The 26,856-nt window shown below is 32.9% G+C and overlaps 2 protein-coding genes across 5 annotated transcripts in view; one reads left to right on the forward strand and one right to left on the reverse strand.

Moving 5' to 3' along the window:
- Positions 1-15,661, forward strand: part of LOC121410494 (SLIT-ROBO Rho GTPase-activating protein 1-like) — an 83,494-nt gene extending 67,833 nt beyond the window's left edge. Inside the window, exons 17-21 of one of the 2 annotated variants that reach the window (XM_041602628.1) lie at positions 575-787; positions 3,497-3,561; positions 4,926-5,100; positions 6,588-6,623; positions 11,361-11,423. In XM_041602628.1, the coding sequence (XP_041458562.1) occupies positions 575-787; positions 3,497-3,561; positions 4,926-5,100; positions 6,588-6,600 (466 nt within the window). In that variant the 3' untranslated portion in view covers positions 6,601-6,623; positions 11,361-11,423. Of the gene's footprint in view, positions 1-574; positions 788-3,496; positions 3,562-4,925; positions 5,101-6,587; positions 6,624-11,360 lie in introns of both variants that reach the window. The other variant, XM_041602627.1, reaches the window with a different exon arrangement.
- A 1,848-nt stretch (positions 15,662-17,509) lies between these two features.
- The window catches only part of LOC121410495 (mutS protein homolog 4-like), a 29,337-nt gene continuing 19,990 nt past the window's right edge, over positions 17,510-26,856 (reverse strand). For 2 of the 3 annotated variants that reach the window (XM_041602630.1, XM_041602629.1), the window contains exons 19-26: positions 25,789-25,883; positions 24,993-25,040; positions 24,355-24,522; positions 23,752-23,824; positions 22,013-22,148; positions 21,505-21,608; positions 20,833-20,921; positions 17,510-20,641 (exon numbers count right to left, since the gene is read on the reverse strand). In XM_041602630.1, the coding sequence (XP_041458564.1) occupies positions 20,471-20,641; positions 20,833-20,921; positions 21,505-21,608; positions 22,013-22,148; positions 23,752-23,824; positions 24,355-24,522; positions 24,993-25,040; positions 25,789-25,883 (884 nt within the window). In that variant the 3' untranslated portion in view covers positions 17,510-20,470. Of the gene's footprint in view, positions 20,642-20,832; positions 20,922-21,504; positions 21,609-22,012; positions 22,149-23,751; positions 23,825-24,354; positions 24,523-24,992; positions 25,041-25,788; positions 25,884-26,856 lie in introns of those variants that run through there. The other variant, XR_005969346.1, reaches the window with a different exon arrangement.

Below are 26,856 nucleotides of genomic sequence, written 5' to 3' on the forward strand. Positions count from 1 at the left end.
CTTGTCCACTGCCACTGCCTGTCTTTCTGTCTGTCCCTGTCTATTTGTCTGTCTCTCTCTCCCTCTGTCTGTCTCTTTTCTTTCTCTCTCTCTCTCTATAACTGTCTGACTCTCGTTGCTGTTTCAATATAAATGTACAGTTAGTTGTATATATAGTTGCTTGTTATGGGGAGCCAAGCAAACACCATACATAATCATATCCTGTCTTGTAAAGGCCATTTCACCAGAAATTATCATGATACCTATTGCTCAGGACACAAAAGTGCAATCTGCTTCTGACTAATTTGGTAGTAAAACAGTATTTTGTTAAGGTTTAACTAAACTTAGCTCTGAGTTATAAAAAAATTAGTAATAAGTTCAAATTATCTCTCATAATGCTTGATGTCCTCATTGAAAAGAAGCTGCATTGATTTTCATATGGTCAGATTTTTTTCAATTTATAATTTGTGGTCATATCATTCAGAATTTTTCATCATTTTGTTTTGGTGTCATCATTATATGTTAAATGCAGAAATTCTTCACTTCAACTGAACAGGTTTTAACAATTTTGATAAATGCTTTGTTTATTCTTCAGACTTTCTCAGTACAGTGATGAGCACATGATGGACTCTCACAATCTTGCCTTATGTTTTGGGCCAACCCTAATACGACCTCCTGATGGTTACGATGAGGTCTACTACCAGACTAACATCAATGACCTAGTTGACACCATGATTCTCTTTCAGAATGAGATCTTTCCACCTACCCCTGGTCCCTGTTACCAGGGTGGTAATGCTGCTGATATCAGGTAGGTTCCACCTTCATCCCAGGCCTGATATTCTCCCGATATTTATCGGGTTCCCGATATTTTTTCACCAACATAGGTGGTCTCTGAGATCGATGTAAATCCGGTATAAAATTAAGGGGGTTTAGGGTGTCTATTTTCAATGCCTTATTCGCAAAAATTGCTAGAAAATGAAGGGCACATTGCGCCCAAATTCACACAAAGTTATAAGTTCTGGCAACTTGCTGTCGTTACTTTTTATGAAAATTGCCGTCATGCATTCAAAAATTTTATTCTTCGACGGCTATTTGTTTATCGTGCACGGTCGGTATTGATCAAATAAGCGGGCGCTGAGCGAAAATTCGCGCTCATAAAGCTATCAATTGTGCCCAGAATTCCCCCAAATCATCACAATTTTGACGACCGGGCGCAAATATTTTCCAGGTAATTGCGCCTGCCGTGAGTGAGCAGTGAAGCCATATGTAATGTAAATATCTGAAAAGCCAAAATCAAGTAACTTTCAAATTTACGATATTTTAAGTACAGTTTCAAATTGCTAAGACCAAGTGCGTCTTTTTTCTGTACAATAAAAAGTGAGCTACGTCCTTCTTTTTTTCTGTAATAAATGTGCGAGCGTACTTCTTGAAGCGGTAACAGTTTTTCTATACTTCCCCATGTGCAATTTCTAATGCACACATTTCCCTTCGGGATATCACAATTCTGTGATATAGTACTTAGAATAGCACAGGAGATAAATCCCTGTTCACAGCTCATACGATGTGTGAGTCTTTTATCCTCACAGTCGCCGACTTTGCTTGTCAAAACGGAGCCTTAATAATCCAAAATCACTTAGCATATAATTGTGAATTATAGTTTTAAATTTCTTTCTTGGAGAGGTGTAAATATCAGACAATAAATCATCAAACAAGGCTCCACTAAAAAAAATAGAACGACGCCGTGCACTTGACTGTGGTGCTTGCATGCTGTTAGCCAGCCAGTTTGAGCTTATGTTCTCTCCCAGAGCTCTGGGTGAGAATTCTGTCAGTAATGGCCTAAATGATGGTGATTTTCCATTTCAGATAGAGTTTAGATTTCATGTTAATTTTTGAAAACTGTCAAAAAACTTTATGATTTATTGATCGTGATGAATATTTAAGTTATTAATGAATACATTTTCACTGAATTTAGACTCTCCCAGAATGAAAGGCACTTTTTGTGGAGATATGCGTTTTCAAATAACTTGTGAAAAACTTAAGGTACATGAACCTACAATACATACATAGCCTGTGGCTATGTGCTGGAATTTGAATAGACTGAGGTAGATATTGATTTCATTTCTTCATTTCTTTTACATCCTCACAGTCACAATCACACACAAGAACTCACCCACACCCGTGATTTTAACACCATGAAAAATCCTTAAAAATTTTTTTTTTTCTAAATTTATCATTATTTGATCTAAATTCTCTCTTAATCCATCTTTCTCTCTTTTTAATTTTTTTTATCCATTTATTTAGATTTTTTTTTTTTTTGGGGGGGAGGGGGTTCATGGTTCGTGGTTAATTAAAGATGAAAAATAAATAATCCCATCTGGGGTGGTTGTAAAGGGGATGTGGAGTGTGGGTGTCAAAACACACTTAGACATTTAAATCTGATTTCTTAAATGTTTGAATGTTAAGCCTATATTAGCATGCTATTCATGTACTAATTAAAATATGAACAAATTTGGAGTGTGGTTAACCTCCTCGGCCCCCTCCGGTGTGGTGTCCCTGGATCATGACCCTCGGCCAGTAGGTGCGAGACTGGTCACTTCGCTCGCTACGTTCACAAAAAAAAGATATTTTTTAAAAGGGCCACTCTCAGGCCTGCTTCATCCTGAAACAGTCTGTCTATCGCATCTTCCTTATATCTCTTCTCTCAATTTCCTCTCACCATAGGACAGTTAGGCCCTATAGCACAAAGATGGTTTTGAATCTGTGGTCTGAAACCATGCTTTTTGCCTATGTCATATACTAATTACACTTGATAGATTGCATTAAAAAGACAAACTTTTTTCTCAAGGTGCTAAATTCACCCTCTTCTTAAGGTTACAGTATTATTGAGCTCACTGGTTTTAATTTATGAGCATAAATTTAAAATAACTGGTTGATTGTCAACCAAGATAAATTGCAGGTTGATATCCTTTGCAAAGCCAAATTATCTGTTATCACTTGATAATCTTATCTCTTCATTAGCATCTCTTATTATGACTTGATTGATGCAAGGATTTCTCAGATAGAAAGCAACAGATTGGCACAACAGATCTTGCCATTAAAAAATTCAGGCATGTTTCAACACACCATCCCACAATGGAAATAAATGTGTATTGTAAATGCATTCTATGTAAAATTCTTATGTCAAAGGTTGTTGGTCTATAAGGGCCTCCCGCTTCAATGACTTACTTGTCAAATTCATTCCACATTGATTTAAAATATATACACTTAGTTTCTCAGGGAGATGTTGCAGTTTTCATTGTTCCATGTTGTAAAAATCATTTAGAAAAAAGCCTCTGAAATTAGACAAAATTATTAATAAATCTAATTTGGAATTATGCATTTGTTCAACATATTGTTTTTCTGTGCAACTACAAATAATATTGAAGTTAGAAGAGAATTATGAAGAGATGTTTGTAAAATTTGAATTTGAGTCATCATTGATGAATTTTGCATGGCTTTCTTTTTCTTTCCCCTTCAGCCCTACAGGAAGTTTAGAGACTATTCCAGAGTCAGTTGCTGATGAAGCAGATAATGCTATGGATAGTAAGCCTCATTTACACTTCATTCTTTTATTTGCCTTTTTTCACTTTCCTTCTTAATTATCCAGAAAAGTATCAATACTATAGATATTTTAGGTATGATATTTCTTCTGCATATTTGAAAAAAGGAGAAAACTTAAAGCAAAAGCAAAATCATATAGCAGGTTGATTGTTAAAGTCTGTCTAAAACATTGGTGAAGGTTAATAATGTGAATTATATTGGAGTACCTCCTAACATTCATATCTTGCAAAAGTGTAGTGATAATTATATTATTTTGTCTGTTGATTCCTTGTGAAAATTTGAATAGTTTGGGATATTGAGCGAATGAGTGCTTATCAGTAATGGTTAAAGGTATTGTTTAACTTTGTGAGCAGCCGATTTAAAAAATTCTTAAACCAAGATGAAACATGTGAACAAGTGCATGTATTAGAACTAATAAACCCTGAAAACAACCATTATTGAGAATGAAAAGCTAAAACTAGAAGGCAAACCCTGATTTTGTAAATAGGTGTCTTATAGACACCTAAATAGTACACATAAGTGTATGGGATGACATTAAGATGGTCTTTCCGGTCACTTTATATTTCAATTTTTGAAGCACTAAATAATCATTTTTGAACGCAATTTTTCTGGGCTTTATTTTTGTAACATATCACTGACACAGGTGACAAATGTGACCTTCTAGCTCAGATTTTTTAAAAGTCGAACCAATGTTAACCAATCACTTTAAAATCATTGATGCAGAAACAGATTTTAGGACATTAACAGTCACATAATGTAGTAATCAAATCAAGACGAGACATTTTTAAGGGATTTACCAAAACTTTAGTGCGGCTTTAAATAATCATAATGAAAGAGTGAAGAAAACTAAATTACTTGCATATTCTTGCATCAAACTTCAATTTCACTTTGAAATAATGTTTGTTATTAGAAAAAAAAAGTTTTTTTAAAAGATCTGATTGTTTTCTTTCCCTTTCTTTGGTCTATCATAATCTGAAAAGTGCATTATATCTTAGCTACAGCCACGGAAGAACATTTTGTGTAGAGTCAATCATGTTCTTCTCGCTCTCCTTAAAGAAAATGTAATTTTGTGGTATGTATTTTGATAATTACCATGCAAGATAAACTTTAGTTGCGGTATCTTTTAATAAATGGTTTCATCTACTCTGCTGATATTTTAGTAATACTAAGCACTAGTTTTCATCTTCCCTTTTCAGGTTATAGTAATATTTTATGAATATAGACCATTTAGAAAGGAGAAATAGAACATACTGTCAACCAATCATTCACTTCATCATCTTGTAGAAAAAAATGACATTGGTGTATTGGAAAGCCTTTCATGTAACCCATTGCCTTCTCTCTTGCAGTGCCTCTTTTAGCTACAGCAAAGGAAGATTACATAGGGAAATCCCCTGATGAGCTCACTTTCACTAAGGGGGATTCCTTAAAGCTGTATATGAGGGTGGATGATCAGTGGTGGAAGGGTGCTTTAGGTGATCAACAGGGGCTTGTACAGCAATCACTTGTCATCTTACCAGAAATGTAAGTTTAACCTGCTCTCATTTATGCCGTGTGTGTCATTTATAATGTGTGGTCCTGTGTAGCTTATCACTGCATAACTTTCTATGATTTTAGAAAACTGTATATAACATTTAGCGGAATGCTCTTTCAGAACTACAGCTCTACCATGGCCTTTCTGTTACATATCATGCTTAACTTCATACTTAACATAAGAAGAAAAATTCTTAACTTTCATAATATTGGATGTACTCTTTTCTACCATAGACATAATGAAGCTTGTAATTAAATTTGGATTTAATTCTAGATAAAGTTTTTGGCTAATATTGCTATTAATCTTTCTTGTATGTCTTTACCAAGCTAACTATCATTGTAGCTTGGTAGATCTTTCCTTTGCTTGGAGTGAATTATTTGAAATAGAATTATTATCACTATTTTTTTTTTTTGGGGGGGGCTCAGTCAGGACCCCCCTTTGACAGATTATACCAACCTAATCTCATTTTCCACACAAAAAGTATTCCTTGAATAATAATAATAGTCAGTTCTTGTATAGCGCATAACACTTTATGCATAATGTCTCTATGCGCTTCCAAAGGACTTTGATATTATTACCCTGGTTGTAGCTCCAAGCAGCCTTATAGTAGGTTAAATCTAGAAATGCATGTAATGACCTTTGTTTTCTTTGATTGATTGATTTTGTAGAATATAGAAAACAAAACAACGTTTAAGAAGTTTCAATAAATTTGCTAGTATCATGTCTTTAATTTGCTAGAAACCATTGTAGTTTTGCAGATAATGGGTTCAGCAACACTTCATGAAAAAGTTCAGTGATTTCTTTGCAGTTCCAGCACAATAGATTTTTTTTATTTTGAAATTCAGTGCAAGAATGAGAATTATTTCTGTTTGATATGATGCAACAAAGTTAGAAATGAATCATAGTATAAGAGACTTCATATTTTACTTTCTTTAAATTCCAAGACAAATTTTTGTAGATCTCATAATTTATTTTTATCATTTTCATTATTTTGTATGCGCATGACACATGATCCTTTCTCTTTTGTAGGCATGTAGTATGGTAAAAAGATGTCTAAACTTTTAAAAAATCATTGTTAAATACAAGAACATGTTTTAATTCAGCTGTATTAAAATGTAAACTTTCTGAAAGTTATGCTTAATCCAATTTGCATGTGCTAGTATGCATGGAGCCTTCAAAATTTGATCTTCCAATGAAAAGGGGGGTCATATATCATATTCCCCAAGTTCAGTAAGATATATTATATTATCTGATTTGCCTCCAATTTGCATGCGTCCCATTTTGATATCATCAGTTTTCCAGCATATATTAAAGATGTAACTTATGCCTGTGTCAGAAGTAAATGCATGATGTGATAATACTCAAAGTTTCTCATTTTCTTGCTGTGAAGCTTCCATTTTCATGCTGTGGTATGAAGCTTGAAATACTTGAATCTTAACCAAATTGCTACTGCTTTTACTCATTTACCCCCTGACAGAGTTCATATATGATTCTATTGTAAGAGAAAGCTAAGGTGAGGTATCACCATGCATAGCCTCAAATAACTAACCTTAAAACCTGCATGCTAGTATTAACATTAATCATGCATGATTTTATTTATTTGGATATATACAGGTTACTTCTTATAAAGCACTTTTTCAAAAGTTAAAAAGTGTTAAACAAAAAACAAATACAATGGGTTAAAATTTGAAATAAAAATACATGATATTTTACACTACTCGCAATAAATCAAAACAAATTAGCATCTTCTTGAAAACATTAATTGAAGGGCACTGTTTAAGTTTATGAGTTTTGCTAACATTCAATTGATAATTCATGTCATATTAGGTTGTTCAGTGAAGGTTGTTCCATTCTGATAGTAACAAAAAACAAACAAGCTAGGAGTTAAAATAGGTCTAAGTTTGTCATTTTTAAATACCATAATCCTTCCAATGTCATACTCCGGTATTGTTCTTCCAATATCAATGTTCAAGTGAAAAAAGTGAAAGCTGCACAATGCATGCTAATACATTCTATCTGATAATAAAATGTTTATAGATATTTTTTATTTATTTTTCTAACAATATAAATGAATACCTTCTAACAAAGTAAACCATGAAAGTCGGATTGGCATGTTTTTCTTTAATTTCTTTTCTGGGTTTATTTGTGTCTCTGATGTCTCCATTCAAATGGTGGTTACCATTTAAAGTGTGTTTTTCCCTGCAGCGTTCACAAGCAATCTCTGTACAGTCGATTATGATGTGATGTTATTAAATTGCAAAGCATCCCCTGTGGTGACAAATATTTCATGATACGTTGGCTTTCTTGTGGGAGATGTTGAAAACATTGACAATTTTGGACAGGAAAGAGAGGATGTGCAACATACTAATTATGTATTAAATTTAATAATATTCCTTTGGAAGCGCATAATATTCCTTCTTTTAACTTGTTCAAGTACCCGACTAGACACCATCAGAATCTAGAAACATGAGTCAGCCCTGATGTTTCAATTTATTGACAGGGATTTTGTGTTTAAATTTTATGCACACTTTGTTAACATAATGATACTGTGTAGTGAAGGTCTTGAAGTCAAATGGCATGTAATGATAGGCCTTTTACAATGAAGCACATTGGAGATGCAGTGAAGTTATTATCATTATTCTTGCAAATCAGTTTACAATAATCTTTTGTAGTAATAAGCAAGAAATTAAATTCTTTTGCTTATATCGCATTCACAATTTCTCTCTTGAAAAAATATATTCACATATATTTTCTGCTCACTTCTATAAGTCTTTTTAATGCAATAGCACATGTGCAACAGGTATAGCCTTCCAGTAAATCATTTATAGTGCATTACACTTATGAATTGAAAATGTTAAGAAATTCCAATGACTTTATATCACAAAAATAGAGTTCATAAAACTGAAAGATTTTGAATGAAAGCAGTTATGTAACCCAATATCAAGATGATTCTTGTTTGTTTCAATGAGGGACCCTCTGTGAAATTTGCTGAACACGATCAGAGAAATATGAGCAATTTCTTCAAGCAAAGATCTATTTGACTTATTGAACAAATTCTAACAGTATACCAATCAGGCAGGCGTATTTGTAGAATTCACCATTAATTCATAAAAAGTTTGGGTTCTGGTACAGTGCTTATTAAGTTTATTAAGCTGAAGGCCCACCTTCACTGTTTATTTTTTGTTTAAGGTACACTTTACAGAATATTAATGAGAAAAACTACAACCGAAATATGAAACAAGTAAATGGAAGAAATGACATAGATATTATTTAACCTCCGGAATGAGCTATATGTTTACTGGTCACCAAATGAATGAAAAAATTTTGAATTTTTCTTTATGATCTCATTACATTGGTGATTTATTTAACTAGTGGTTGAAAGCAGTTTACTGACCATCCCATATTAATCTCACCATGGCCTTAAAGGTAGAGTCCACGCCAGAAAAATGTTAATTTGAATCAATAATAGAGAAAAATAAAACAAGTAATATACTGAAAATTTCATGAAAATCGGTTGTAAAATAAGAAATTTATGACAATTTATAAAGTTTCGCTTATTTTTCTCAGGACAGTTATATTCACAACTCAGCTACATGCAAATGAGAGTCGATGATGCCCCTCACTCGCTATTTCTTTTTTTTTTTTGTTTGAATTATACAATATTTCAATTTTTACAGCTTTGACAATAAGGACCAGCTTGATTAAAACATTAAAATTTTAAACAATTGTAATTCTCCATGTCCATGGAGGAAAAAAACTTGTTTCAACCACTGGTTAGGAGAAAATTAGAATATTTCATATAGTAAAATACAGAGAAATAGTGAGTGAGTGATGTCATCAGTCTCGTCATTTGCATACCGACCAGGCCCCGTAACACAAAGACTAGAGATGAAAAGCGAATATGAGAGAACACTTCTGATTGGTTCCTGGTCAGTATTTTGCGCCAAATGCGCATGTAACATTGATCTTGATTGGTCAGTGCATTTAACCATTAATCGCTAATCTTTGTGTTACGGAGCCCAGGGTGTGCATATTACTATTCTGTGAAATAAAGCAAAACTTTAAAATGTCATAACTTTCGTACTTTACATCCAACTTTGATGAAATTTTCAGTGTTATGCTTGTTAGATTTTGCTCTTTTTGGTGAGATGAACTTGTCCTATAATCATAATTATTACTCAAGAACATCTACCCATTGAGGCAAGTGAAATGTTAATAAATCAAGATGTACCACATATGACATATTTGACAATTTGACAATGCACAATCCATTAAAAACCAAACTCTTTCTCCCATCTGCTGATAAAAAATTATAAATCATTAATTGCTATTTTCTTTTTGAAAAAAAAAATGCCACTCCATTTTAAAATCTTTGTATTTTCTTCTTTTTTCGGGGGGGGGGGGGGGAGAAGGTTGGAAGCCTTAATGAACTAGTGGGAAATCTGTTTGTATGATTCATGTTACAATTTTAATAACATATTTGACTCTCTTATGGTGATGTGGAATCAAATTTTTAAAAGAGATTGTAGATCATTTTGATTTTTTTTTTTAACATTGTCCACCGAGAGCACTCATTACACCATTACTACATGGGCTGCACCGGCTCCTTAAAAAAAAGATCAATATTTTGTTGTACCTTAAAATAAAAAAAAAACTAAAATATGTACAATGAATGGTATTTAAGTTCTCCTGCCATTCCTGAAATATATTCATGGCTGATATTCATCTTGCACTATTTAATTACTCGCCTTATGACTTGAATACAAACATATATTCTTTCATGTGCCTCATGTACTCTACAATGTGGATTGAAAGAAGTCATTTATGTGTGGTTAATATGGATAATGATTATGAAAGTGGTATTTATGAAATTCACTGTATTGAGAAAGTGGGTTGAGAAAACATTTTACATCCAAGTCACTCAGTCATAGTCACATTTGAGAATGTTAGCTGCAGTTACTGTAACATGATTCTTATGAATATTCAGGATTTTTGTGCTTGTCACCTAAAGCATATACATTTGTATGATTTAAGATGATGCATTTGTTGCTGTCTACCCTACAATAATTAGTATTTGTTCCTACTAACAATAGTTCCTTCTTGCCCTTACTTTAGAGCAACCGTCTACTAAAATATGACACGTCACCTTGTAGATTAATTATTCTGACTTCATATTGAGTTGCTCTGTGCATTATGCTTCTTAGACCAAATACAATATAGTGAAGATCGATGCAAAAAGCATTTTTCTTCCTGTAACCTGTAAGGTTTCCAAGTTGAAATTATTTGGTCCTTTTTCTTTTTTTTTATTTTTTAGTATTATTAGGGTTTTTTTTTTTTTTTTTTTTTTTTTTTTAGAAAGCATGCTAATAAGTAGACCTCTTTTAATCAGAATGTTCAGTTGTCACCCGAGATATGGAGGAAGTTTTTAATGCATATTCAGATAATGTGATTACTACAATCTGATTGATTTATTTATCTTTATTTTGTTAACTGCTTTTGATATATTGGTTATGCACCTTGTAGCTCAATATACCATGAATGCAGGTGGCAATACAGTGGGCTGAAATATCATGCCATCAATGAAATATGCTAATTGTAAATTAAGAATGAAGTTATTTCCTTAACACAAAGTGGGTCTCTGCTAATATGGCCTATAATGAGCTGCACTTTGTACTTTGGACTCAGTTGCATTCCTGCAATGAATCATTAAGGATGTTATTTCTTTATGTTGTTTTTTTATAGCCAGAAGTGTGATCACACTATCATATCACTATATGATATTATTGTTTAGTGGAAGATCTTATAAACCTGATAGATTACCCAGTCTTGATCATTCTGGCGTGCATATCCTTTTGTGATGATCGTCAACAAATATCACATACATGTACTTCTTGACTACACAACACATTGTCCTGTTCCCAAATGTGTTTATGAATTGAGAACAAGGCAAAATTGAGTTAGTACTGTGACTATATTACATCAAGAAAAAGAAAGATTATTACTTCATTATATTTTTTTCATTTCCATTACTGAACCCAACATAATACTTAAACCTTATGTCTACACCAAATCCCACCATCAATCCATCCTGTAATGGAATCACAATTAATGATGCTGTATGATCAAAGAAAGGTACCCCAAGTCGTTCAAGTGATAGTAATTCATGGCAGTGAAGCTCTTTTGAATACAATGATACTGTAGTTGCTATTTTTACAAACTCCGAACTTTTTATCTTTTATTACTATTACAGGGATAAGTCATTACCAGGAAGCTTGGCCACCAGCACCTCATCCTCTACGACGGCCAGCCCGGACCACATCCGTCACCTCAGCGATGAGCTGAGGCATACCACTGTCAATGATGCAACCAACTCCGCTTCAACACCAGATATTGTACGAGATGTTGTGAAACCCGTTCATTCCTTCTACCCTCCTTCAGCCATGCCTTTGAGAGTACCAGTAGGTATTCCTACAGGCCCATCATCGTCCACACCCACCACACCTACAGGTTCAGCTAGGAAACCACCGCCAGTCAAGCCAAGGCCATACCGTCCCAAAACATCTTTCACAACCAGAAATGCATCACCATCAAAATCACAAACTCTTTAGTTGTGTAGCATCTATTTTAGTTGTACTGTCAAGATATATTTATCCTGTCTCTTTTTTTCATCACATGTTGTCTTTTGTTCAATCATCCCTTGAATGCCCTTCTGTCTGTTTAATTGCTTTTAGCATTATCTCCATAGTTTTGAGTGGTTATTACTTATAAGGGCAGTAATAAATTGTATACAGGAACTGTATCGTTATATTTTAAGGGCTAATAGATTTTTCTATAGTGCATATTTCTATATTACATCAGGAAAAAAAAGAGGCCACACAAAAAATCCGAGGCAAATGAGAGGGCATGGCCTTTAATGGACTTGGATTATTTGAAGACCTTAGGTTTCATTTTAAAACTGTTGATGTATATTTGTATCTCTGAAGGACCATGCAAGAAGTACATTTTAGAAAAAAATCAGATATTTACTACTTGCATTGCTTAAGGCATTAACCATGTCAAACTGAAAGACAAAATGAGAATATTGTGTTCAGGGCTGATTCATAACCAAAGACTGTCTCCAGAAGGAGGTCATGATGCATGATATTTGGTTTCTTTTTAAATATAAAAATGAAACTGGCAATAGTATCTTTCTCTTTGTATAGATAGCAGTGCAGGTTCAATAAAAAGATCATTGATTTTTAACTGAAATGTCACATGAAGTTAATTTTCAGTATTTTTAACATTTCCTTCATCAGTAAATTAAGAGGACTATGCCTTTTAGAAATATGGAAACACAAAAACTGAAAACCGTTTTTTAAATTTATCATCTCTGCTTAGCTTGTGAATTTTCTACACCAAGAAACTTGCTTTTTAAGAATAACCTCAACCCTCAAATATTTTAGTCTCTTTTCTGATTTTTTTATCAATATTTTGTCAGAATATCCATCCTGTGGTATTGTTTTAAAACCATTGAACAAATGCACTCCTATTCCCCTCATGCATGGCTTACACCTCTGTGTTTTTAGCTATGTGTTGCAATCACACTTTTGCATACAAGTTCATATATTAAGTTTCACTCATTAAAGCTCACTGGCCCGAGTGAGCTACTTGCTGTTATAATTTGCTATTTTGCTTGTTACCACTCATCCTTGCTGGTATGGATTTTGGTTGCATTCAATTGCAGATGTTGGAAGCTAGCTAGAATGAATGCTGTTAGTCTATACATTCATTCACCTCATATTAGTTTTTTTTTTATTGTGTTGCCCTTGACTGTGATTGTCTTTGTTCAGGCAATACACGGCTTAGCACAAGTCTAAATGCAAAGATGTGAACCAGAATTCACCCATTTTATATTGCACCAACAAGTTCCCTTATCCACTTCAAAGGTGCCTCAGATATTTGTGCCAAACTTCATGTGCTTTTTATCTTCCTTACTACCTTTGCTTTTTCTTTGTAAATCATTTTTTCTGATCATTGTAAACTAGACAACCATTTTGCTCTGTTTATATATTTTTTTTGCATTGTCACTTGATTTCTGCTAATACAGGGTTTGATTTAAATGTTTTATATCCATTATGAAAGTACTTAGTATTGGCAGTGTAATGTCACAGCTCAGAGCCGCCTACTGTATGATAAGGTCTATGATATGAAAATGTTTAAAGTTGGTTTGTATATACTTTTCAAATATTACTCCTCTGAGATTTAAGTTTGATTTACCACTAATGGTCTACATTTGGTATATTCACACAATAAGAAATGAAGACTTTCTTTTGTTGCATATTTTCTAACCAGCAACATAAACTGGTTGTATGGAATGGATTTGTATACCTTATTGTTGTGGTCTTTTGTGTTCATTCTTTAAGTAATCTTTATTCCTTAATTTGGTATATTCAATGAATTGTTACAATGAGATTGATACCTGAAAAGATGTTTACAACTGACTGTTGTAGTCCAGTGCAGTATTTATGAATGAATGGAATGACGAAACTGTTCGCTATGCACAATACATGCAAGATTTGCAATGACTTATATAGCAACACAATTGTTTTATATTGAATATTATGCTGTCTGCAAGTAATTATCCTATGGATATGCATTTAGAAAAGTTACCCATGTAAGTATGGAATGTGCAAAGAAAGTATTATTGTCATACATTGTTTTCTCCTGGAGATACATGGAATACCATGAATAGTGTAAAATTACTTCATAATGATATAGGAACCTGAAATGTCATTTCTCTAACATTTCTTGTAGACTTGTTATTCTAGGGAAATCATATATACTTACAAAAATCTATGGAGTTGGATATGATTTATTTTACATATAATAACTTTCAATGCCAGGTTTTGGGGAAGTGCTCATTTGTGACAGTGGCAAAACTCTTAGAGCTTTGACGTTTTGAAGGCAGAACTTGATGTCATTTTGGATAGAAAAGGGACAAGATTTGGATAAGTGGCTTGATAATCATCTTGCAATAAACTTAGTATTTGGAATTGAATTTAAATTAGTTATTGTAAAAAATCACACAATGAATTAGGCATGAAATTATATTCAATTGGGCTGTAATGTGTGTTTTGAATGTAATCATTCCAGCTGTGAGAGAGATATATTTTATTATAATTAGGATTACCCATGGTGATTTATTACCTTTCTGAAAGTATCAGAGATTACCTGATTGCAGTCCATTATTCAACAAGTATACATGGCAAGCATTGTACATATTTTTGTACACTTACATATACAATAATACTTCTTATAAAAATGGCAGTTATTTTGTAAATATATTTTGTAGACATGGGAAATGACTATATTAGAACTGCCCAGATCAATGGCATATTTGTCCTGGATTCTTTAAAAGAATTGCACTTCCATATTCAAGTATGATTTTTTTATGTCTTAGAGGAATCACTCAATAATATTTAATGTGATATAAGATAAAGATTATTGAATATTTATAAAATGTCTTGAAATTTTGATGTACTTGTATTAAACATTCACTGATTATCTGATATGTATATATTTCATTCAAAAGTAATCAATTTTGATTATATTAAATTCAAGCTGCATTTCTAGTTATTTAAGTGAACAAGAGTAGAATATTATTTCCATAAAATCTCTTTGGTTCATTAAGATTTTATTTTGCTGAATGTAAAATTGATTAAACCATGGTGTTCAAATTGTAAGATAAAGTCTATGCCTTTTTTGGTGTAAAATGCGGTGCTTCCTTTTTGCAAATCATACTAAATTAAAGTATTTTGATAATAAAAAACCTAGTGACACCTTACTATGCTATTAGTAACACATGTGTTGCAATGAAGTAATAAATTTGTTTTCTTTAGTACTAATGTTACTTGTTGATTATACACTAGTCTTGCACCCATCTGTGTTAAGTTGCCTATAATAGGATACTATTAACACACACACACACACACCTGTTATTGAAGATTTTTTGCAGGTCCTTTTTCTTATTTCATTAATATGAATTGAAATGAAGTTTAATAATTTGAGAATTTTGGCTTGTATTTAATATATATTCTTATATAATTTGCAATATAACAAAACATTACCAGAGTCAATAGAAGTATTTTGAAGTTCCTGAAGGAATATAAACTTCTTGATGCAAAGTATATGTTGGTTATTAAATGTATTTTGTGCAAAAGAACTACATTCGAATCAGAATGAATTATATTGAAAATATACAGTAGGATTTATTATTGTAAGTTTGAAAGAATTTGCTCTATATATTTTGAATATGTGCATAATACACACATTATATGATTTTTTTATATAAAATATGTCCTCTTCAATGTACAGTCCATTTTCTTTTCTGCAAAGCCATACCTTTGTATTAATTCTTGTTTCATGTGCTTTTTTAACCATCTCATAGTGCACTTCTTTTCTCTGGTTCAATTATTCAAGCTGTTTATAAGGGTTATGATTATAAATACTTTGTATTTCTATGAATTGTGAGGACTGGTTAGAAATAACATAAGCACAATTTGCATTTAACAAGAAAATCTGTTTTATGTTTCATTTATTTGGTGAATTCAGTAGTCTATATGGGAATCCAACTACATCATCAATATCTTAATTGACATGGAAGCAGAAAATAAGAAACTCTTGATATAAAATTGAAAAAAAAATCTTGATAACTTGTTTGCTAGTTTTGCTAGTCTCTCTTTTTGTCTCACCTGCATAGCAGAGTGAGACTATAGGCGCCGCTTTTCCGACGGCGGCGTCAACATCAAATCTTAACCTGAGGTTAAGTTTTTGAAATGACATCATAACTTAGAAAGTATATAGACCTATTTCATGAAACTTGGCCATAAGGTTAATCAAGTATTACTGAACATCCTATTAGAGTTTCATGTCACATGACCAAGGTCAAAGGTCATTTAGGGTCAATGAACTTAGACCATGTTGGGGGAATCAACATCAAAATCTTAACCTGAGGTTAAGTTTTTGAAATGTCATCATAACTTAGAAAATATATGGCCCTAGTTCATTAAACTTGGACATAAGATTAATCAAGTATCACCAAACATCCTGCATGAGTTTCACCTCACATGACCAAGGTCAAAGGTCATTTAGGGTCAATGAACTTTGGCCGATTTGGGGGTATCTGTTGAATTACAATCAAAACTTTATAAGTTTTTGGATCTGATTCATGAAACTTGGACATAATAGTAATCAAGTATCACTGAACATCCTGATCAAGGTCAAAGGTCATTTAGGGTCAATGAACTTTGGCCGCATTGGGGGTATTTGTTGAATTACCATCATAACTTTAAAGTATGTTGGTCTAGTTCATAAAACTTGGACATAAGAGTAATCGAGTATCACTGAACATCCTGTGCGCATTTTAGCATTTTTTTGTCACATGACCAAGATCAAAGGTCAATGAACTTTGGCCATGATGGGGGTATCTGTTGAATTACCATCATAACTTCGCGAGTTTATTGATCTGACTTTTGAAACTTGGACATAAGAGTAATCAAGTATCACTGAATATCCTGTGCAAGTTTCAGGTCACATGATCAAGGTCAAAGGTCATGTGAGGTCAATGAACTTTGGCCACATTGAGGGCAGTTGTTGAATTACCATCCTATCTCTGTAAAGTGTATTGGTCTAGTTCATAAAAGGTGGAAATAAGAGTAACCAAGTATCACTGAACATCTTGTGTGAGTTACAGTAGTTTTCAAAGTCAGCACTGCTGCTATGTTGAATTGCGTGATGCAGGTGAGACGGCCAGAGGCATTCCACTTGTTTATTAATGAGATCTCTAAAACAATGTGAATCTTATTTGGTCAATGATACCATCCAATAAGCAAAGTATGCAGTAAATTTTAATAAATTATCAGGGTAACTTTCTCCTCAGATGTCCACAAATGATTTCAAAATTATAAAGGTATAGGATCCCACATAGAAAGAGACAATATGAATTGTACATTAAAATTGCAAATTGACACAAAAGGGATAAAGAGCTCATCACAAAGTAGTCACCAATAAAAACGTCTACCTTTAATCATCATGAATCAAGTTTGAATTAACCATCAATAATCTGCCTCTTTGATTGCTATGCATTCTTCATTTGATAAATGTATAAATGTTGGTTGCAGTTGGATTTCCCTCAATAGATAATTATTACAATAATGATATCAGAGTAGTACTAGTCATGGACAGTGAAATCAGTTAGAACTCTTGGTTCATACAAAATGAACCAAACATTTATATCCCATTATTATTTATAGTAATCTATACGGTTAGGAAGACAAGTAGTCATTTGGTTAAAGCAATTCAAGCAGGGATGGGGGGGTAAAGATCAGATCCTAGATTTCAATCTAGAAAGTTTGAAGTTGTTACTTGCATCAGGGGGAGGGGGGGGGGGTACTTTCATTGACGAGTGAATACCAGGCATGAAGGATCTCTTTTTCAAAATTCAAGCAGGTTACACAAGTAACATAAGAAAGGTATAATAAAAACCCACTAAAATACTGAAAAAGGGTATATATTTCGCTAGGAAAGCTATGTGTTTACTGTCAAATTTGCGAGGGTATAAAAAGACTGAAATGCTCTTATAAAGGTTTTACTTTTTGCCCCAACTGAGTCCGATTTGAGTGAGGCGAGGCGGTACTAAACCCAATGTAAGGGTAAAGCCAACGTCCGTGATCATGTCTGTGACATAACAATCAAAATATTGCTGTACTTGTTTAGGGGTCAATTCAGGGAATACTTGTCAAGGTTACCATTTCATTTCTTATCATAGAAGAGTAGGGTTTCACATGCCAATACTTGTTATGGGGTGCATTTTCAGAATATGGATAATACTGGTTTAGGGCGCTTTTTTGAAACACCACGGTTGTGCCTAGTATCCATTCGTCAATGAAAGTGACCCCCCCCCCGGGACTTGCATATGCATACAATTTACATTTAATCTGATCTCTTACACTGTTATCAAATTTGGTAGAACAAGATACATGTATATTCATTAATGTCATGACCACTCTCACCAGATCATCCTCACAAGCTTGAAGAAAAATATTTCAGAGATAATCACTTCTGAATATTTACACTTTGAATTTACAAACTTATTCTTTTAACAAGTTTGCTAAATAAATTTTTGATGATATCATGAAAGCCAAACCATTCTTACGGAATGGCTTTTTTTCTTGAATTGACATTAAATTTGGATGACCATTCATTGAAAGGAAATTTTAATGTCACATGCTTGGAACAAATTCAAGAAGTGGCAGATTTACTCTGCAGGTAAAACATGGTACATCAGACATATTTGTTAATGAGATATTTATGATTTTCATGCATTTTAATTTTCATGAATCACCATAGTAACAAGCATTTCTGGAACTCTGTGAATGGGATTCTGATAATTAAACCTAGGTTAAACCCAAGTCTAATCTGGTAACCACACCAAACCTCATGCGGTTCTTTATCATGAAAACAAGATATTTCAATATATGTTAGGACCTCCAACCTTTACCCTTGATACCTAAAAACTAATCAGGTCAGTTTACATTCACTTGGTATTACATCTCAGATAATCTAATACTAAATCAAATATTGATGTTTGATCTCCACTACACTTATTTTAATACCCAATTAGTCTAGTTCACATTCACATACCTGCCAACATTTAGAAATGCAAAATCTGGACAACCAATGTCCGAGGGTCCTGGGGGCCCGACTAAGTCTTTGGTGGGGTCCAGCCCCAAGCAGGGGTCAAGAAAGAGACCAAGAATGAGTCTTAAATGAGACCAAACTGATAGTAGATAAAGAAGGTGTAAACCAAATGGCAATTTCCAATTAGATCATCATCAATTATGTATGCATACTTGGACCAAGTAAGAAGTTGATATGTCAAATAGTGATTAAAACTGGCTAGTATCCCAACTACATTTACATAAACTGAATTTTTCTTTTGGTTTAGAAAACCACTTCTCAAGCATAGATCAGATTTTTTGTAAAGATGTATTAGGATGTAGTCTTTGTAGCTAAAAAGAACTACCAAGAAAGAGCAATACATGTATCTTAAAGGTAAAATTCAAATTTTATTTTAAAAATTAACATTTATTTTTTCAGTCACTACACTTTTTAAGATTAGAACATTAGATGATAGTCTATTTTACATTATTGAACCTTACCAAAGGTATAGATAGAATTTAACATTTCTTCAAATATTCCCACAAACTAAACGTGACGCATCTGAACATTTTAAATATGTATTATACAGTTCAAATGTGCACACCAAACTGCAAGCCCAACGCACACGCTATGCGATCTGATACGACACGACTTAAGATAAATTGCATTTTGCATTAAATGTGTGAATTTCAAGAAGTAAATTTATTTCATTTGAAATTCAGTATAATGTTAATAATAAATCACAAGTTTGCTTGGCAGCAAGTCCTGTGGTTGGGGTAAAGTCCAAATCTGCTTTAAATCGCAGTCGATGATTACGCTTTTGAATTGAAAAAACTTTAGTAGTCCTACCACTTTTCTGAACTCTAATTGCTATTGTTTTATTGACTGGAATGTTCATAATCAAATGTCATTACCATATCTTTTAAATTCGGATAGCAACGAATCATAAAGTGTGCTCCGGGCTCAAGTCTGTACATTTTTCCACAAGTGTGCACATTACTGAGTAGGACTGCAAATTTAACATTATATAAATACATAATACAGATGCTATCAATTGTGAGTATAGGTCAACCTAATTAATTCAAACCTCTGAAGACCATGTAAATCTGTTACACTTATGCAAAATATCCACTTTGAAGAGGCAATAACAATGCTTTGCATAACCTGGTCTTAAAAATGTCAACCTATGCAGTATATTGAGGTTTATACTTCAAAATAAAGATTATTCACAAGAATTTCTCTCATTTATACTAAATTCACAAGTTTGGCTATTAACTCAGGATTTTCTTTTCAGATTTCTTAATGAATTCAGTTTGATAATTTACAGCAAATCATCGGTTAGACCTGTAAATCAGGTCTGTAAATTTCAGGCTTTGATAAGACCTCTTGTCCAGTTAATAAAAACCAGCACTCTTATAATTCTACATAAATATACCCACCTTGACAGGGTTGTGCTTTACAACTGTTCAGAGAAGCTAAGGGATATCTTTGAAAATGAACTCTGAAGTCTCTATTTATTGGGAAAGGCTAGTCTAGCAACTAGATTGGACTTCAGGAAAGTCCCACACATACAGTTTGGCATACACATTTCATGGAACCTCCCATTACGATGAATTCTTTGTAGCTTTGATGAGTCTGTAAGCAAGTTGAAATGATTTCCCATCATTCTTCTGATGATCCCATTTCTTTGAAGTAACTCTCCTTCAGTATTTTGAGGTACTCTCTTAGACCAGCTTGGTCTAACTTGGAACTCCTTGCAGCTTGAAGCAACCTGTTGGCTAGTCTAAAGAGGGGTCTCATCTTCAGGTCCCTTTTGACAGATTCTAGTTGGGTCTGTAAGAAAACATGTAGAGGGCACTTACTTTTCCTTTTTAAAAGGAACAATGATTTGGGTAACTTATCTAAGAAATCTAATAATTGTTTAATGCTAATTGCTCAATTGTAGATTAAATAAATTTCAAGTATATCTAAGTAGAAAAGACAGTAAGCATGTGCATTTAACTGGAGGAAGAGTATTCACCAACCTTCCTTTGATGAGCTAATTTCTGTGACAATTTCTTGGCCTCTCTTACAATAGATGGCGGTAAGGTGGATATCTCTGCTAACTTGATACCTGTAATTAAACAAAACTCTCGGATTTAAGGATGTTACACTTGGGAATTCCACAAATTCCATGCCATATTTATCTAAATTTTATCAAACCAAGTAATGTTTGATGTCATAATTAACAATGAGAAATGGTTTCATAACTGACCCTAGAAAAATATCATCTATAGCAATTATACACAGCACAATCTTTTAAGAGATTTCTGAAGTTTATGCAAGCATTTACAGAAAATTTACAAAGGAACTTTATATAACTTTATCGATGAAACCTTGATAAAAAGATGTTCCATGCTTCTTTGAATCTGAATATATTTGTTGTGAATGGAAGTGTTGGTTTGTTTCTCATTATTATATATAAACTATAATAATGTTGAGATTTCACTGCCTTCAGTCGTCTTTAAGTTTAAATGCCTTCTTACAAAAAAATTGATTTAAGAAAGATCATGCACTATTTGCTACCTAAATGCTTGTGCCAATTTACACTGGAAGCACAAAAGTCTTGAGTTGTGCTTACATTCAGGAATATATTTTGACAAATCAATAATTCATTTTAAAACATATCATGCATTGTAGAAATTAAGTATGATTACCATAGTACTGTTCTGTTGTTCTCCCTCTTGATAAGATGTGAGTGTAGTTGATCATGTTGTTATCTAAACCTTCAGCTTGACTTTGCTCCACTTGGAAGTGATAACTGAAATGAAAACAAAGATACGTAAATCACTTTCCTTTCATCATGCCAGTATGATCCATTTCAAGAATCACTGTTATTTACTTATCTTTGTGTTTTTCTGCATTTTACCCAATGCCACTGCCTCCTAAGGGGATATCCCTTATCATGAGCCAAGATATAATGCTAAAGGTGATTTGGCTTAAGAAATTCAATAAACATAATAATCTTTAACTTTACAGTGATAGTACCATCTAATGTCAAACTTATTTCTTTCTAATGTTATCAACATTAAAGATTAAAAAGTAAAGAGAATTTATAGACAACCCTTAAGATCTTCTCTTACTACATATGGATATTACAATGTAAATTACCATTTTCAAAATCCATCAATTTTAATGTATTAAATATCAAGTCATGCATCTTACTTTTCAACATTGGGATAGAGAGCATCCAGATTGGCTAGTTCCATGAAGTGTGTTGCAAAGAATGTGAATGCTTTCAGACTGAGAAGGTATTCACAGATAGCATGACAGATACCAACACCTTCATCACTACTAGTACCTGACAGAAAAAGGGCAGGGTTATCATAAATACAGACTTTTCAATTAATGTTGACATTACCCTCAAAATGTGTAACTCAAAGCAATTATTATTTGCATTAGCTATAAAGTTTTTGTTTGAACTGTTACAAAACCACAGCTCTGTAGTCTCTCTATTAAGCCTATAGGAATGAGGAATTATAAAATCAAGGCGTGCCAATAATTTGTTGAGAACAAAAATGTGGCTGAAAATCTAACAATTGGAGTGCCTCTCACCTGCATTACATGATTTAATATAGCAGCGCTGACTTTAAAAACAACTATAGAATAATCATTCACAAAGATACACCATTCATATGATGATAAAATACTATGTTCACTGACCCTAAATGACATTTGACCTTGATCGTGTGACCAAAGACTTGTGCAAGACGATCAGTGATAATTGATTACCCTTATGTCCACATTTCATGAACTAGATCCAGAAACTTTTAAAGCTATGATGGCAATCAACAAAATACCCCCAATATGGCCAAAGTTCATTGACCTTAGTCATGTGACTTGAAACTCAAGCAAGACAAAAATGGGAGATTGCACTTCTTTTATCCTGATATTTTATTAGGTTTAGAATTCAGGAAATATTGAGTTTGTCTTCTCAAATATTTATGGTACTTAATATAAATTCATATATGAACTACTGCTGCATGAAATAAATGGCTTAAATGAACTTCAAAAGCAAAGAGATAATTAACCCATTGTGTAAACATTGCATAATGTGAACCTCGTAGGAGTCCTATAACACAAAGCTCAATGATGATCACAGATTGGATTTTGATATTTGTATTTATAGCAAATCATTAGAAATCAATTGAATAATCAGTGGGAAGATTAGTGACACAAGGCCAAAATGAAAAATCTTAAAACAGTTTCATATCTCTATAAGATAGCTAATGCAAATTTTCTAAAAATTATGATCAAACTGTATACGACCATTTAATCTCTCAAATTAGCATCGAAATAAGCAAAACAGTCAAAAATTGAAAAAAGGATAGACATTATTGCATCTTTTTGGTTGTAAATGACACATTCATTACATCTGGGGCCCGTTTCATACAGGACTTAAAACTGTTTTAACTTTGCCATTATGGCAACTACCATGGTAACAGTGCTCAACAGCCAATCAGAATTAAGGTTTCCTTGGTAGTTGCCATTAATGGGAAAGTTACATCAGTTGCAAGGCCTTAATAAAATGGGGTCCCTGATCTTATTGGCCTGTTTTACAAAATGTATACTACAAAGATGTAAAGATGATTGTATTTGTACTGTTGTTAACTTTTTAAAAAAGTCCCTGTCAAACTTTTGTTTGAAAATCAAGTCAATTTGAGCTCCTGTATAGCCTGAACATTAGAGTTTGTCTTCTCAAGCAATTATAATACATGATAAATATTCCGTGTATAAACTATTGATGCTTGAAGCACAAAGCAGCTCAAATAAAATTCAAAGGCAAAGAGGTGATTAACACACTGCCTATTAGTGAAACCAGGTGATCCCTGTACAAAGACAATGTGAATTACCATATACTTCAGTAGTCTTAGGGTTAACATTGATATTGTCATTTTACCCACCTCTTCCTAGTTCATCAATGATGACCAGTGATTCATGAGAACAGTTCTGCACAATGTAATTCACTTCTCTCATCTAACGGACAAGGAGAGACAAACCAATATCATACTCATTTCATAAAAGTAAACAAATGTTCAGATGGACATAGAACATATTTTATGTGAACGTACTAAAACAATCAGCACATAACAAATGAATATGATTATCATATATATTGTTTTTTCATGTATCTTCCAACAGTCAATCAGAGCTCTGAATGTTTTTGGCACCATGTGTCAATTTTAGCTCCTGTTTTCTTTTGTTCAAACTTTCAGCATGTCTGTACTTAGCAATCTTCTGTGTTAAGGTCTTTCTGTGCACATCAAATTGAAAAGTTGTGATATTTTTTCTCCTTAAATGTTTAAAGGAGCTACTTTAGCAATTTTAGAAGGAAATTGGTACTCAAGTATTTATTTACATATTGTCTCATTTTAAAAAATATTACAGAAGGGATTACTCAAATTACTCTGAAATTTCATCTCAACCTCAATTTACATAGACTAATATTGTAATACAAGAAAATATTACTGTTTTTTTTACGTACTAATGGCTTTGTTTGTTAATACCTCTAACGTAAATGATGATGCATTTGTTTCAATGTCATCATCACATCCAATCCTTGAGAAGACTTGATCACAGATCCTAAAAGATGCATACTCTGCTGGTACATAACAACCTATCTGAGCCATGATTTGTAGTAGTGCTATCTGCTTCAGGTAGGTTGACTTGCCACTCTGAAATTAAAATTCAATAAATATGTGAAAACAACAAGTTACATTCACAAAAACTTTAATTATGGCCATGCATTAATTGATGGAGCTCTTTGACTTGTATACAATCTCAAAATTTCTTAAAGTTATACATTTTGTGCAAAATGCAGCTGATAAGAGGTACACATATTCAGAGGATTAAGGATTTGCCATGTAATTTGAAATGACTGAAGAGAAGCTGATTAGAAATGAAAACGGAAGAGATTAAGAAGGAATATAAGAGTTATATTTAGTTGAGAAGTAAAATATTCTTTATGTGAGATAAGCTGAAGTCCTTAAATGAAAAAATACCCAAGCTATATAGGGTTGAAGGATGCTACTATGTGATGTTATCTTAGGTATAAAAATAATCATTTTTATTCAACATAAAACATTTAGATGGCATACTTTTTATATCATTTTTATTATAGAGGTGCAAGAAATGAGATATTTACCATATTTGGACCAGTTATGATAAGAAAGTTACTCTCCTCTGATGCATACTGCCAAGTTAAAATGAAAGAAGTGTTGTATTACAGATACATGCATGATTTTTTCAAGCAACCCATGTATTAGACCGATATATCCGCTGTTTCCGAGGAGTTATTTAACATTTTCAGATTTTTATTTCAATCCTCCTCCTACACAAACAAATGTTGGCCATAGACGTTTTATTGATGGAGGCTTGTCCAATGCTTAAATACAGCGCCTATGGGGGAAAGGATGAGCTATCTCACCCTCTTCAATTTCACGCACATTTCTGGATATAATCGTTGTAAAAGGGTGCAAGAATTTAAATTAATTATTAATATAATCAGCTATCCACCTCTCCAAAATATATGATGGAAAATCAAAGTTTGATGACAAACCCACTAAGTCAGTTCTTTGCTTAAATTGTTTGTCTCAGGAGAGCATATCCCTAACTGAAATGGACTGATTTATTGGTAATTATGTACTGCCATTCTTCACCCCTTCTTACTCCCTCCATTCTTTCCCATTTCTCTTACCTTTTCTCCTGCTCACTCTTTCCATACAATTTAGCATTCATACAAAGAGAATGTGAGAAAAAATAGAGTTTTTAAAGTTTTTTTTTATAAATGATTGTCATGATGGATGTGCATGAAAGGATGATACTGGGGATTCCAATCCAGGGAAATTTACATTTACTCTCTTCTCACTTCTTTGTCACTCTCTTTGTAATCTGTTCTCTATCTTTACAAATTCTAAAATATATAATAATAATAATCTTACAATGTTGTTTGGAATGGGTGGATCATAGGAGATCTTGTCTAGGATTGGGTGCTTTGCCTGCTTGATAGCTAAAGTATCAGTGAAATCTGGTCTCACTGTAAAGATGAGATATACCAAAATAATATCAGTAATTGTTTGGTGTGAACCTCATAGGATACTATCAATACCAAGATTTATGATTTATGCACAGAAACTATTTTTATAATAAATTTTATTGATAATTATGTACATTCTAGTAATCATGAAAAATTCATTGTAAATTGAAATAGGAAGATTTTTGATACTCGGCCAACATGAAAATATAAAAAAATCTTTAAATACTTTCACATCTGCATTAGATAGCTGATGAAATTGTTATCCTTCATTTATAATCCACCTCTTAAAAATCTTGTAATCTGTCAGAGCAGCATTGAAATGGCAATACAGTTAAAAATTGCACAATGGTAAACATTATTGCATTGTCTTGGTCTCTGATGGTATACTTATTACTCTTGATCTTATGGCCATTTCTTTTATCTTTGCTATAAAAATCATATTGTAGAAAGTGTTAAGGTGATTGTAATTGCATTATTTTGAACATAAAAAAGTTCCATGAATGATTTTGACATTAAAATAAAGCAATTCTGAGGTTCAAAAAGCTTGAATGTGAGAAATACTTTCACATCTACTGAAGATAGCAATCCTGGGGATGGTTTCATCAACACTTTCATCCATTAAATTGTCAGGTCTGACAACTTTCCTTGATTACGATTGGATGAGAGGCACTGTTACCATAGTAATTGTTGGATAAAACATATGACAAGTCCTTTTTATGAAACGCTCCTCTGATGTCCCAAATTAAGAGTGTTTCTAAATTATCTGTTTTACCATAAATAAATTTCATCTCTAAGTTCTAAATTCAGTTTTAGGTCCAAAACTCATTGTACTTTTTTGCAGGTTGAGAAGAAAAGCACTGTTGATTATTGTGGTCATGCAAATTTAGAGCGTAAAATTTATGTTAATATGGGGTGTTGATCATTTCTAAGACAACCCAACAAATATATACACCAAGTATTGGTTGATATGAAT

This window comes from Lytechinus variegatus, chromosome 3, assembly GCF_018143015.1.
Source record: "Lytechinus variegatus isolate NC3 chromosome 3, Lvar_3.0, whole genome shotgun sequence".
NCBI lineage: Eukaryota > Metazoa > Echinodermata > Echinoidea > Temnopleuroida > Toxopneustidae > Lytechinus > Lytechinus variegatus.